At 48.1% G+C, this 13,196-nt stretch overlaps 1 protein-coding gene across 3 annotated transcripts; it reads right to left on the reverse strand.

The window, feature by feature from the left end:
- Positions 1-3,471: 3,471 nt before the first annotated feature.
- Positions 3,472-9,629, reverse strand: ING1 (inhibitor of growth family member 1). Of its 3 annotated transcripts, none has more exons than XM_077343746.1 (2): positions 8,808-9,629; positions 3,472-5,346 (listed from the first exon to the last, which is right to left on the reverse strand). In XM_077343746.1, the coding sequence occupies exons 1-2, from the start codon at positions 8,947-8,949 to the stop codon at positions 4,643-4,645; spliced, it is 846 nt and encodes a 281-aa protein (XP_077199861.1). In that variant the 5' UTR covers positions 8,950-9,629; the 3' UTR covers positions 3,472-4,642. The 3 variants fall into 3 exon arrangements, with proteins under 3 accessions (XP_077199861.1, XP_077199863.1, XP_077199862.1); XM_077343748.1 differs by lacking the exon at positions 8,808-9,629 and adding an exon at positions 6,743-6,847; XM_077343747.1 differs by lacking the exon at positions 8,808-9,629 and adding an exon at positions 5,856-6,130.
- Between the last annotated feature and the right edge of the window lie 3,567 nt (positions 9,630-13,196).

Raw genomic sequence — 13,196 nt, forward strand, 5'->3', positions numbered from 1 at the left:
GCATTTGCTTAGCTTGCACAGTGAGTAGACCATTTTTTGTTCTTGTACATCAGTGGTCCCCAACCCCCAGTCCAGGGACTGGTACCGGTCCATGGATCAGTTGGTACCGGGCCGCAGCTCCTCTTCATCCCCCTTCCCGGCTGCTGCCTTGGCGGCTGCCCTGCCACTCTGCCACTGGCTCACCTTTGGTGTTCTCCAGCGGCCGCGATGGCTGGGGCTTCCCCGCGGTGTGGGACTGCACAGCTGCTGCTGGCAGCACCCCCTAGTAGGCGGCAGGAAGTCAGGGGCGCCTGCAGGAAAGCAAGCAGAGCAGGGGCTCAGGTGGCGGTGACAACGTCTCTTGACAAAAGACAACCCCCCCCCCTCCCCGGGCCTCAGTAAAATTGTCAAGCATCGACCAGTCCCCGGTGATAAAAAGGTTGAGAACCACTGTTGTATATTATTCTATGGTAATGTTGTCATATGCCAGTCTGAGTACTATTAAAGAAACAGCTAACAATGAGAAGGGGATATTTCAACACTTTCTATTCTGGATATTTATTAGCAACTAGTTTATGTAATTGAACCAAAAGCAGAGACAGCTTATTGGGTAATGTCGGAATAAGCTCTATGATACCCAGGTTTGAATCCCTTCTAAGCTATGGAAGCTTCCCAGCTGACCTTAGGCTATTAATATCTACACAAACCAACTTCACAGGGTTGTTCTGAGGCTAAATGGAAGAGAAGAGTGAATGAGGGCACCTTCCACCCGGAACAGAGGATATGCTATCAGGTTGGCTTCAAATGATATGCAGAGATGAGATGTACATACACATCAATGCTTGCCAGCCAACCTTCAATCATGAAAAGTAAAATGGCAGCCAGAGGGAGGGAAACTTGGCTGGAGGAAGATGTGGAATGCCATAAGCTTCCAGCTAAGAGAGTACTCAAGTAGCCACTCACCAGCTCCTGCAATCACAGATGTATAAAAAGACTCCGAGCTGTAGGAAGGGAGGAGAAGCAGAAGCAAGCAAGGCCAGAAGTCCCAGCAACCAGCTCTTGCTGTGGAAGGAAGAATACTTTTGCTTGCAGCAGTAACTTTGGAAACTACTTGCTTTGATGGGTGGAGCCTCTGGAAATGTCCAGTATGCAAAACACCTTGTATCCTATTTTGCAAAAATACCAGGCCTTTTTTTGCACCTTTTTTTTGCAAAAGCAGACCTGATATCTCCTGAACCCATTCACACAGAGACTTTACCTTCCTTGTATACATACATAGCTTCAACATGGTAATACATGTTGAAAGGAAGTTGAAAAGCTGAGTGGTATGGGTGCCTGAGCTTTGTTGGCTAGAGAAGCACCTAGAATAACCAAAATGGTATTATGGACCATTTGCACCCACATGGGGGAGCACTTGGCCCAGTGCGCCTCATCCGCCCTTGATTTGTTCTCCTGCATGGGAGCTGGGGCAGTGAAGTTCCCAGTGTGTAAACAGTCATAGAGGATAAGAACAAGAGGGGGCTGACAGAAGGAACCATGGAGACTAAAACAAACAATGTTGTTATTGTCTTTTTTGCAAGAAAGGGAAGGGTTAAAAGCAGTAGATCGGCCTCTTAAAGCAGGAAGAACAGTATGGGTCTGAGGGTAAATGCCATGAAGGTGATAGCAACAGATAAACAAGTTGGAGGGCCACATAGAAAGAAGATGAAGAGTTGGTTCTTATAGGCTGCCTAAGGAGGTGGTGAGCTCCCCCTCACTGGCAGTCTTTAAGCAAAGGTTGTATATGCACTTTTCTTGGATGTTTTAGGATGCTTTGGGCTGATCCTGCATTGAGTAGGGGGTTGGACTAGATGGCCTGTGTGGCCCCTTCCAACTCTATGATTCTATGATTCTATATGCTGCTTTTCTCTACCCGGCTTACAGTTGCCTTCCCTTTCCTCTCCCCACAACAGACACCCTGTGAGGTTGGTGAGGCTGAGAGAGCCCTGATATCACTGCTCGCTGCTCGTCAGAACAGTTTTATCAGGGCTGTGGCGAGCCTAAGGTCACCCATCTGGCTGCATGTGGGGGACCGCAGAATAAAACCCAGCTCACCAGATTAGAAGTCCGCGCTCCTAACCACTACAACCAAAGAGGTCTGGGCCCGTCTGGGGTCATCTATTGAGGACATGAACTGTGAGCAGAAGAGTAGAGGCTGTGCAGGAGAGAACATAGTATCATTTTATTGCTGCCATCAACTGTGCTGATTGTACCAACTGTATGCCCCTACCGTATTGTAGATATTTTTATTGTAAACCTCCATGAGCTGACCTGACTGGGAGTGGCAGTCTGGAAATCCATCCAATAAATGAATATGACAACTCCATGCTTGCAAGACAGCTTGGAAATAAAGACAGCAACAATGCACTTCTTTTGGTCATTATTGGGGTTTCCTGATTATCCTGGGCTTCCTAAATGGGAGGGGGTTAATTTTTTATATCTTTTTAAAATTTGTTAAAACATTTACTGAATGACATGACCACCTCAAAATGGCCAATGAGGGGCCTGGAAGGGGAGGGACCCCAGATGGGCATGTACATAGCTATGCTTCCCAACCATAGGAAATGGTTAAAAAAAGGACTAGGATCAGGGAGACTGGAGTTCAAATCCCCACTTACGCCATGGATGTTTGTTCTGTGATTCTGGATCAGTCACACATACTCAGCCTAATCTATGGTTGTTGTGAAGATAAAATGGAGAGAATGACGTAAGCAGCTTTGGGTCCCTGTTGGGGAGGAAAAGGAAAATACTGGTATAGACAAAAAAAAACACAACTGCATCATCAATTGTACTAAGTCTGGAAGAGATAAACAAGTGGCAATGGGATGCTTTGTGTGATGGTTTATGTGACACTATCATATGGGGCTTTCCCTAAAGTAACCCCCCCTGCTGCCAAACAGGATATGAGGAGGCAGAAACTATCACCCACAACTGGGGAAATTATGGAATACTTTAAAGTGTTTTTAACTGGTTGTACAACCAAAAATTACAACCAATTGTAATTTTTATATGTGGTTGTGAAACGCTCCAAGTTAGCATTCCTGAAAGGGGTGGTATATAAATTTAATAAATAAAAATAAAAGAAGAGTTTGTTCTTATGTACCGCTTTTCTCTACCTGAAAGAGTCTCAAAGCAGCTTACAGTCACCTTCCCTTTCCTCTCCCCACAACAGACACCCTGTGAGGTGGGTGAGGCTGAGAGAGCCCTGAGATTACTGCTCGGTCAGAACAACTTTATCAGTGCTGTGGCAAGCCCAAGGTCACCCAGCTGGTTGCATGTGGGGGAGCGCGGAATCAAACCCGGCTTTCCAGATTAGCAGTCCGCACTCCTAACCACTACATCAAAACAACAGCAGAAGGTATAAGGGTGTGCATTGCTATGTGTGTAAAAACCACCTCTGAAAGGGTAGAGGGCACAGGTAGGCTCACTAAGACAAATAGATATCCACATGTGTTCCATATAACTGACATTTGAACAAAGGTACCCAACATCTTTAATTTATTCCTTAATATCACAGCTGTACAATTTTCATACATACAGAAAGAAATGCATATTGGCTACACCATGGCATGTGGATGCATTTCCAATTATAATACAAGTTAAGTGCAACTCTACTTGAAAATGTACATTTTTTACAACTTATACAAAGTAAAGACTGCTACACTATTATCTGAGGACAGTATAAAGGTTGATTTATGATAAGGTTCATTACTAAACCTCTTCCTGGTTAAATACAAAATATACTAAACCATTTTTAAAAAGGCCCTCATGGTATTTGGCCAGTATATAAAATATGCTGTGTAAAATTTTAACCATTTGCATCTTTAAAAATAAGCTTGTAATTGTGGTTAAACATTTGCTATTGAGCTGCTAGACTGGCAGGCTGAACAGGTGCTATACACAACTTTCTTTTTGCTAATGCATTGATCATGACCAAACAAATCTAGCACCCTGGTCCCAAACACATCCCTTAGAACCAAGACTCAATAAAACCAAAGGGGTTGAGTTCCCAGTAAAGTGTTGAAAATGGGGTGCAAGACTAAAATCCTAATTCTTGGAAGCAACTATAACCGAAACAACAGGGATTTATTTCCAAGTCAATAGACACAATCCAACTCAGAATTAAATGTGTGCTTCATCCCACTGAAGTCCAATGAGTTTAATAATGTTTCACTGTGTTAGATTGTAGCCAGTGCATTTAGGATTAGTTTGCAAAGTACTGTTTTATTCAAGCTGAACAGTTTTCTGGAAAGACAAACAGCAATTTCATCTCTGAGAAAAAAAATGGAATGCTATCCAAGACATGTTTGCTATCTACATTTTAGTGGGCAGAGTCTTACCAACTTGTGAAACGGTATATTTTTCTGTAAAATGAGCCTGGGCATTACAATGTTAACTCTTATTACTTTATGATATGCTTTGGCGCACAGACTATTTTCCTGTTAACAGCTATATCAAGGGAAAAAAATCCCAAACATTTCTTATATTGCCATCCCTGTTACAAGAATGGTTAGATTTATAACCTCCTTTAAAATATACATTTTACAGTCCTTGTACCTCAACAAAAGATAACACAGAGAATAAATATATGCTTCCACAGCTTTATTCTCCTTAGATTTAGAAACTACCTGTTGTAGGCCCTTTCTTTTTTAGACTTCTCTAGTGCCTTGTCCATTGTTTTCTCATTTTCGCCTCTACATTTGGGGCAGTACCACTTGCCCTTTGGTTTATGATTGAGTCCCACACATGAGAAGTGAAACCATTCGATTGGGCATTCATCATTATCACAGCCAATCATTTCTCCATAGGAGACTTGATTACACAAACAGTATGTTGGCTCATTGGGGTCAATAGGGAGATCTGCAGGGGATGCCTCTCTCTCTGCTTTGGCCTTGGATCTCTTCTTTTTCTTGGATGTTTTTGCCTTCTTCTCTTTTGGAGTTCCTGAAGTGATATCATCATGATCGTGGTTATTAGAAGCATTCTCACGATTTTCGTTATTTCTTTGCCGTCTAGACCGCTTGTTGTTGGGCTTCTCTGCTTGTGTGATTGTCTCGTTCTTTGACTTGTCTTGGTTTGTTTTGCCAGTATTCCCCGTCGTGTCATTAATCTCCTGGCAGGTTTCAAACAGTTCTACGTGACTGTCAACTTGCCTAGTTCTATTCTCAACAAGCTCTACCATCTGACTGACGATCTGGATCTTTTCATCTCCTAGTTCCTGGCTCCGGATCAACGCTCTCTGTATGCAGTGCAATAACCTCCTCTTCTGTACTGCATCAGTCTCTCGTTTGAATTTTTCATAATAATCATCCAGTTCCTTTAAAATATCTGTGAAGAAAGGATAAAACTGCATGATTTGCAAGCAAAGTTTCTTCAGCTTTATCAGAGGTTGAAGGAGGAAGGGAAAGTGATGCCAAATTCCCAAATTTTCAACAGGAGTTATTCCAAGCACAAATACATAGAAATATATGGAGTTCCTTTGAAATTAATTACTTAAGCTTTCAAAATAGCAGTATATATCCACATGAGATTAGTTTCATTTCACAGTAAGCCTTACTTAAATGATGTCTGAAAAGAGCCGCATCCACTTATCAAGATGTGACTAAACCTGTACATCTCCATTAACTGATTCTCTCTCACACACACATTTGAACAAGATAGATCAAAGGCTGTTAGCATTTTAGCTGCACATGTTCAAATTTGGCTTACACCCCAAAAAGTAATATGAATGAAACCAAATAGGGTTTCAGTTATGGGTATAACCATAATTATTTAATACATCCACAGAAGCTACTCGCACACACCAGCAGTTTTTAGCAGCCGTAGAGGAGACTTACATTCGATAAATGGGCATCTATCAGTTCCATTTTTATTAAACTTGTTATTCATAGAGAATAAATCAGATGCCTTATCTTACTGACTATTTTCTACTATATCATGTGTGTTCAGGATTATACCTCTAAATATTTATTTTGGGGTCAAAACGAGTTAGGTCTAGCATTGCATGGTGCATCTTTTGTGATTTCAACAATTAGCCTATGGGCTCTGTAAACGTTTTTAACTTTTTAACTAAGTTGTGCACAGTAATTGTTAATTTGTACGTTTATATCTTGTGGACTCCTAACCTTTGGGGTCCTAACTACTGGTTGGTTATTTTTGTTGTTTGTTTTCTTATAACTGTCAGAGACCCAGAGATGCATCGCTTAAGCCCTGAGTTTCCTCAGCCTTAAAGCAGGGATATCCTTCAGGTCTGTCCTGGACTTTTTAACACGCTAGTTTCGAGATTTAATGCAGAAAACTTTTTAAAGAAACTGCCAAGGGACCTCGAGGCGGTTGGGGAGACCCTGAGAGGCTCCCCCCCCCCCAACTGTCAGGCACGCCGTTGAAAGAAAGGCGCCTCGAGGAGGGTTAAGTCCCGCCCAGCCCCCCTCAGTGCTCCCTCATAGCGGCAAGACCCTTCTGAAGGGCGGAGCCAGAACGTCGCGCGCACTCTGGAGCGGAGAAGGGAGGGAATCTCCTTCCACGCCCCGCCCCTCTTCCCTTAGCGGGCTCGTGCCAATTCAGGCATTGGATGAGCTGCTTGTCACTTTCCTCATTCCCGCCCCACTTACGAATCTCCTCTCCTTTTGGCCCCGCCCTCCCCCTTTTTCAGGAACAAGGCCGGCCCACCCTCCTCAGGGGGACGTGATTTCGGAGCCCATTGTTCTTAGCACCGATGTTATACTTAGTGAGTTTTTGCCTTCTCCGTCCATCTACAACTGAATACCAGGCAGGTACCAGAATCCGTTCAGCCGCCCAATCAGGATCCCTCCTCCCTCGCTCTAGAGCCCGCCTCGGAAGAAGCCGACCAATCAGGTTAAGCCAGTGTCCCCGCCCACAGCCTCGGGAGTGCCTACACCAATCAGCAGGGAAAGCCCCAGAGCAGTCTCCGCCTTCTCCGAAAGCGATTGTTCCGCTTTGGCTTCGAAGGAGGAGCAGCCTGTCTTTCACTTCAGTGCGTCAGTCATCGGGAGGCAGCTTACGCTTCCTGCAACTATGGGAGCCAATCAGCCTCCGAGGAGCCGACGGGGCAGTTCGAACTATTACAAGAAACCCTCACGGTCCCTCCACCCCCTCCCTTACCATCAACGTCAGTGGAAGGCGGGCCTCTGGCGAGCGTTCAGGGGGGGCTAATCAGAGAGAAACGGGGCGGGGCCAGGGGTGGTCCCTGAGGGAAGCACCAGCCAATAGCGGCGGAGGGAGGCAAGACGAACACAATAGGGCAATGACGGTATCCTATAAAAGCCGCTGTGACGGCGCTTTTCACTCTTTCTAGCGCCGAGAGGCTGCGGCGCCTCCCTCTAGCGCAGTCGAAAGTGTTTCGAGCGGGTTGAAATGCCCGCCCTGTCCTTTACTAGTATTCCCCCCCAAGTTAAGCCTCGGCCGCTGCCTTTCACCCCCATTACTGCACCCCAGTGCCGTCTGTCCCTCACGAGAGTCGAAAAACACCCCGTCACCAACGGGTCCTCGCTGCTCATCTCCGCCCCACAAACGCAGCAGCCATCGGCCAGGTCCCCCCCCCCCCCCCCAAGCACATGCAGTAGCCACGCCGGCGAGAAAAGGAGAGTGGGATGCGTAACGGGCACCCCTGTGTCACCTCTACACCGGCCCCAGCACTCTCCCCTCTGCCGCCTCGCACAGATGACAAAGAACCTCCCCCCTCCCCGGCACACTCACTAACTAAAACCACCATTTCCTCCAACTGCAGAGTGAGCGGGGGGGGGGGGGGGAGACACACACACACACACACACGGTCTTCCCAAGAGCTGCAAAAATACTGTATGAGTTTCTGCGGGGAGGAAAAGGAGAGAGAGGAGGAGGAGGAGGGGGCTCACTCAGCAAGCTGCACATCCCCAGCCCACACAGTATTTATATAATCTCCCACCCACCCCCTTTTTTTTTGCATCCCCCCACCGTCGGCTAAGAGACTTGAGGGGCGGGAGAGTTGCTTTTGAAAGCAAACCCCATTGAAGAAAATAATAAGGAGAGAGAGCGAAGGCAACAAGCCCTGCCCACCCCCCGCTTTTCCACTCGCAGTCTCATTCCACCCTCCCTCTCTCTTACTAGCACCCTCTCCTACTACAGCCATGGCGAATACTAGAAATTCCTCAATGTTGTGCTGCAATCTGTCTCCAACCTCCCCTTCTGCTTCTTTCTCCCTGGCGTTCACCCCCAGCACTTTCCCACCGGGGCCAGGAAGCATTCTTTCTCTCCAGCCCTACACACCGAAAAGAAACAGCCGCCTCGGTGCCCCATGCGCCCTCCTCCCCTGCCCCTCCTCTTACCCTGCTGCTGCTGCTGCCGCTACCGCCGCTTTTTCTGCGCCCAGCGATTTTTTCCAAAGCCTTTCCCCCCAAAAGCAAACCGTGTAGGCCAGTCCCGTCGCTTCATCAAGAGAAGCCCCCCAAAGAAGACCTTTTGTTCCGCCCCAAGGAAAGGGGGGGGGGGGTGGAGAGAGAGGGGGAGAGAGAGAGAGAGAGAGAGCGCTACCGGCAGCAAAGCGAGCAACAGCCCCCACACCCCATTTCCCCTCTCTTCCAATCTCTTCACAACAAATAAGACTATGTTTTTCTCTCCCCCCACCCCCCGCTACCCTCGGCTTTGGGCTGAAGCGCAGGGAAACGGGGGGGGGGGGGGAAGAGAGAGAGAGAGAAGAGCAGGACTCCGACAAGAGATCCTCTCTGCAGGGGAAATAAAAGGGCTAGGTAGCCTCGGACATTCTCCCCCCACATAAAGGAGCAAGCAGTTACCTTGATATTTGGCGTCGATTTCCCTCATCAGGGAGACATTTCTCTGCAGATCGAAGGGCAGAGATTCGATGGAGTCCAGGTAATCCTCCACATAGTTCGCTAGGTGAAGCTGCTCCCCGTTTGCGGGGTTCAACATTTTCATCCGGCCGGAAAATAAATAGGCGGTCTATCTCCTTTTCCTTCTCTCACCCCGAACGGGCGAGAGTTTCCCCTTTCAAACACAGCAGCAGCAGTAGCCGCCCCCCCCCCCTCCAATGGCAGAGGCTCAATCCTCCAGCGCCTCTTCTTCCCTTCCTTGTCTTGTGCCCGGGATCCAGCCGAAGAGACCCCGGCGAAAAAGGGGGTACGAAGCCACCTGGGAGTCTGTTCTCCGGCGATCCGAAAGGCAAGGCAGGCGTTCACGCACCGTCCGCGAGTCCCTACAGCCAGCAGCTGATTGAATGGCTGTCGTTGTCGGTAACTCACCGAGGAGGTGGTAGGAACAATCAGAGGGATTTCTGCGCGCGCGGGTGTGTGTGTACAAGGGGAAGGAGGGAGAAGGGGGGAGGGAGAAGAGAGGGACGAAGCTCTTTAAAAACCCCGATCTTCCGAAGACAGGCAGCTAGATATCTGCAGATACGTTTTTAAAAAGCAAAAACCCGGTCGCGGAGAAAATTGCCCGGCCAAAAAGGAGGTGAAGCTTCTCTCCGCGGACGCAGCTGCTCCTGTTCCGCCGGTGATATTAATGCAACCTCCCCTGTACGCCGCACTTGATCCAACGTGGAAAACCCAAATACCAGTTTCAAACACTTGGGAAACATTCAGCCCCGCCGCCTAGTGCGCCTGCGCACCACTCCCATTGCCACCACCAACCCCCCTCCCCAGGCCAGCAGCCGAGACGCTTTTAATATGCCTGGATCTAGGGAGATAGTCATTCTTTCCAGCCCCCTTTCTCCCCCACTCTCAGAGGAGGAAGTGAGAATTTGGGGGGTGGGGGAGAGAGAAGGCGAGCTAGAGGTCTCTCTGTTGCTGCTGAAAGTGTCTTGGAGGAGGGGGGGTCCTTCTGTGCAGGGCAAAACAATCCTGATGCGCGTGGGCTGCTCTTTTCTTCTCAATGCATCAAGAGAAGGTGATTTGGGACACGACGTGGGGAGAAGTCGGGGCCGTGTTACAACCCCGCGAAGACGCATGGGCGTGCTTGTATGTGTGTTTGTGGGTCTAAAGGCGCGGAAGTTTGCGGGCGGCGGTGTTGTGTCCAGGCTGCGCTAAGCGATCCGGTCGCTTTGGGGAGGCCGGGCAAGAGTTTCGCGGGCGCCTCGGCACTTGTTTAGCAAGAGCGACGCCAACTTTCGCGTCGGCTTCCACCCCGAGGCCGGCTGGCAGACAGGCAGACGGCCAAGGTCTCTCCTCTCCTCCAGCCGGTTGAGCCCGAGCCTTCCTCTTTGACACATGAACAGACAACAGTATAGCGGGACGGAGAAACCCTTCGCCGCATGCGCAAAGCGAAGGCGCGCGTGCCCCACCGCCTCCCGGTGCCTCGAGCGTCCCCAGTTTGCAGGGCCAGTTGTGGCTTCACCGGGGGAAAAAATCCCCCCTTCCCTCCCTCCCAACTAACCACCGGAGCAGAGCAACTGCATCAATAATTGGCACCCTGTAAAGACAGCGCCGCTGACCAATCAAACTTCAGTTCTTTCTCCGCCCCTCCGCTCTGCTAGCCAATGGTAGGCTGGAAGCACAGTGCCGGAAGAGAGAAGCGGGGGGGGGGGGGAGAGAGGGATGAGTGCATGCGCAAATCTGAGCCGTAGGCGAGGAGAAAATGGAGGGCGGGAGGAGCGAAAAAAGAACTACATTTCCCTACAGTCCCCCTTTCCCCTTTCGCAATGCTGCATGCGCCTGGGCTGTCGCCATTGCAGTCTGAGACGGGGGTAGTCCCAGGACTTTTAAGGTTCGCTGATCGGAAAAGCAAAGCACATTCAGCTGCAGGAAAGAAAAGGAGGGAAACGCGTGCTTAGGGAACGAGACTGCTACCCGGGTGGGTCGTTAATGGCTGGTTCATTCGGCTGTGTCCTCATGCACTTTCCCCGTCTCAGAATTGCAGCCGGGGTAGTTGCAAGGTAGCCTTGTGATAACCTTGGGGGTGGAGGAAAGGAGGCACGGGGGGCGATGAGGGAAGGCTGGAAGAAGGCGCTCTTTCGTGCATGAGGCGCCGGGAGAGGTCCTTGCCTGAAGGGTTTTCACGGCCGTAAAGCCCTAAGAGTCCGGGCCGGGAGTTAGGTAGTTGATTGCGGTCGCACAGTGAAGCGGGTGTCACTTTAGAAGTCTTCCGCCAGTCTCTCCAAAATCCCAAAGAATCGGCGTAGGCTATGGGAGACCCCCTCCCTCCCAGCTCTTAAGACTCGTTGCTTGGTTCGGAACAAATCTCTGCCCATATTAACCTACCACGTTGGGTGTCACGTTCAGAAGCCAAAGCGTCCTGCAGCAAGCGGATGTGTTGCAGAAATGAGCGAGGGCTACAGAACGAGCCAACCCAAAACGCCTTCCTTTTTGCTCCGATCTTGAAGGTACACAGAACGGGGGCCGTGCATCCCCACATATTTAAGTTTAGAAACCTATCGGTAGTGAATGGCTAATTGTAGTTATTCTGAGTAGCAGAGATGGCGGTAAATGTCCATTGCAGAGATGGAGTATTCGGCAAGAATCAGTCAACAGAAAAATGGCAAAATCCTGCCTGAAGGATAGATTCAAAAGGGTAGCCGTGTTGGTCTGTGGTAGCACAGTGAAATCAGAGTCCAATAGCACTTTTAAGACCAACAAAGATTTATTCAGGGTGTGAGATTTTGAGTGCAAGCACTCTTCGTCAGACTATTAACTCCTTACATGACAGGGAATATATAGCAAAAATCGTTTTAAAATCTTGCCTAGTAAAGGCAGGGGATTTAAAAACAGCAGGCAGCTATCCTCCCATCACAAAAGAACAAGGAACTATCTGACGGTACAATGGAAAATCTTTACTGAAGATACAAGAGGGACAAAGATGCATATCCCCCCCACACACACACATTTACTTATCTGATGTACCATCTCACTTTCTGGAAACAGAAGTCCTCAGGAAAGGGAAGGGGACCTTATCTAAAAGCCAGTATTTTCCCAGACAGATATGTTAGAGAAAACAGCATCCACAATCAACACCCCTCCCCCCAGCCAAGACAGCACAATTATAATGCATCAGGGGAAAAATATCCTTTCCTCAGAAGTAGTTTCCTTTCTTCCATCTTCTCCGTTCCCAAGGAAAGAGCACTGGAGCAGCCCTGATTGGGGGTGGAGGGAGGCTGTTTCTTAGGAGGCAGAGACTCTCAGTTCCGCTGTGGGTCACAGTGATGGCAGAGAGAGGAGGAGCCTTTTCAAAAGACACGGGTGCTTTGTTGTCTTTCCATGGTTACCAGTAAGTAAGGGTTGATTCTCTCCTCCCATCTGCATTTTCTGCACCAAGCAACAATGGCTGTTACATTCAGAAGCTTTTAAAACCAAGCAATCAACAACAAAAATGTATAGAGAATAGGAAATGCACCCCCCCCCTTTTTTTGCCTGCTTCCCTGTCAGCAAGTGCCTTCCGATCTGTTTGTGGGCATTTCATGCACCCCTCCTTCACTATGTTGTAGGCAGTCCTGCCTGGCAGAAAGTCGAACAGAGTTCCCTAAAAGATGTTTGCTGTTTGCCGTCTTCTGGAATCCAAGTGAAGCTGACTTTGATGTGGAGGCAAAAAATATCTGCTGCATGGCAAGGTATGATGTGGGTACAGAATTAGCTGGGGCAGGGAGGCTAATCTCAACTTGGTCTTTTTTTTTTTTTTTTTGCCGCTATGCCCATGACACTAATTTATTTGACTGCAACTGAAACAGTGCATAAAAGCATCTTCATGGTTAAACATTTCTCAGATACATCTTTTTGTCTAATTCAGCGTATAGATTTACTTCATTTATATTATTTCTTCCCAATGGGGATTCAAAGTGGGTTACATAATTCTCCTTTCCTCAATTTTACCCTCACCACAACCCTGGGAGGTAGTTTAGGCTGAGTGTATGGGATTAGCCCAAGGTCATCCAATGTAGGCTTCCACAGTAGAGTCGAGATTTCAGACAGGGTCTCTAGTTCCTAGTTGAACACTGTAACCACAGCAGACAGAAAATTTGACCAGTATTTAATTATGTTATCTTAAGATTACATTGAAAGTGACTTTTACATTATTTGGGGAAATGTTCAGTAGCCAATGCAATAGAAGTTGGGATGAAAGCAGAAGGAAAGCAAAGTATAAGTATTGACATGATGCATTAAAAGGTGCAAAAAGTACATAGTAAGATTCTACTTACAACAGTAGGTGGCATGAGCTATACACATTAGAACAGACCACAT

This window comes from Paroedura picta, chromosome 6 (genome assembly GCF_049243985.1).
Source record: "Paroedura picta isolate Pp20150507F chromosome 6, Ppicta_v3.0, whole genome shotgun sequence".
NCBI lineage: Eukaryota > Metazoa > Chordata > Lepidosauria > Squamata > Gekkonidae > Paroedura > Paroedura picta.

Bases quoted from the DNA above. Each gene is read 5' to 3' on its own strand.
- ING1 (XM_077343746.1), bottom strand. From the start codon at position 8,949: ATGAAAATGTTGAACCCCGCAAACGGGGAGCAGCTTCACCTAGCGAAC. The intron at 5,347-8,807 runs GTAACTGCTTGC...CTTTCTTCACAG, and splicing joins AATCGACGCCAAATATCAAG to ATATTTTAAAGGAACTGGAT.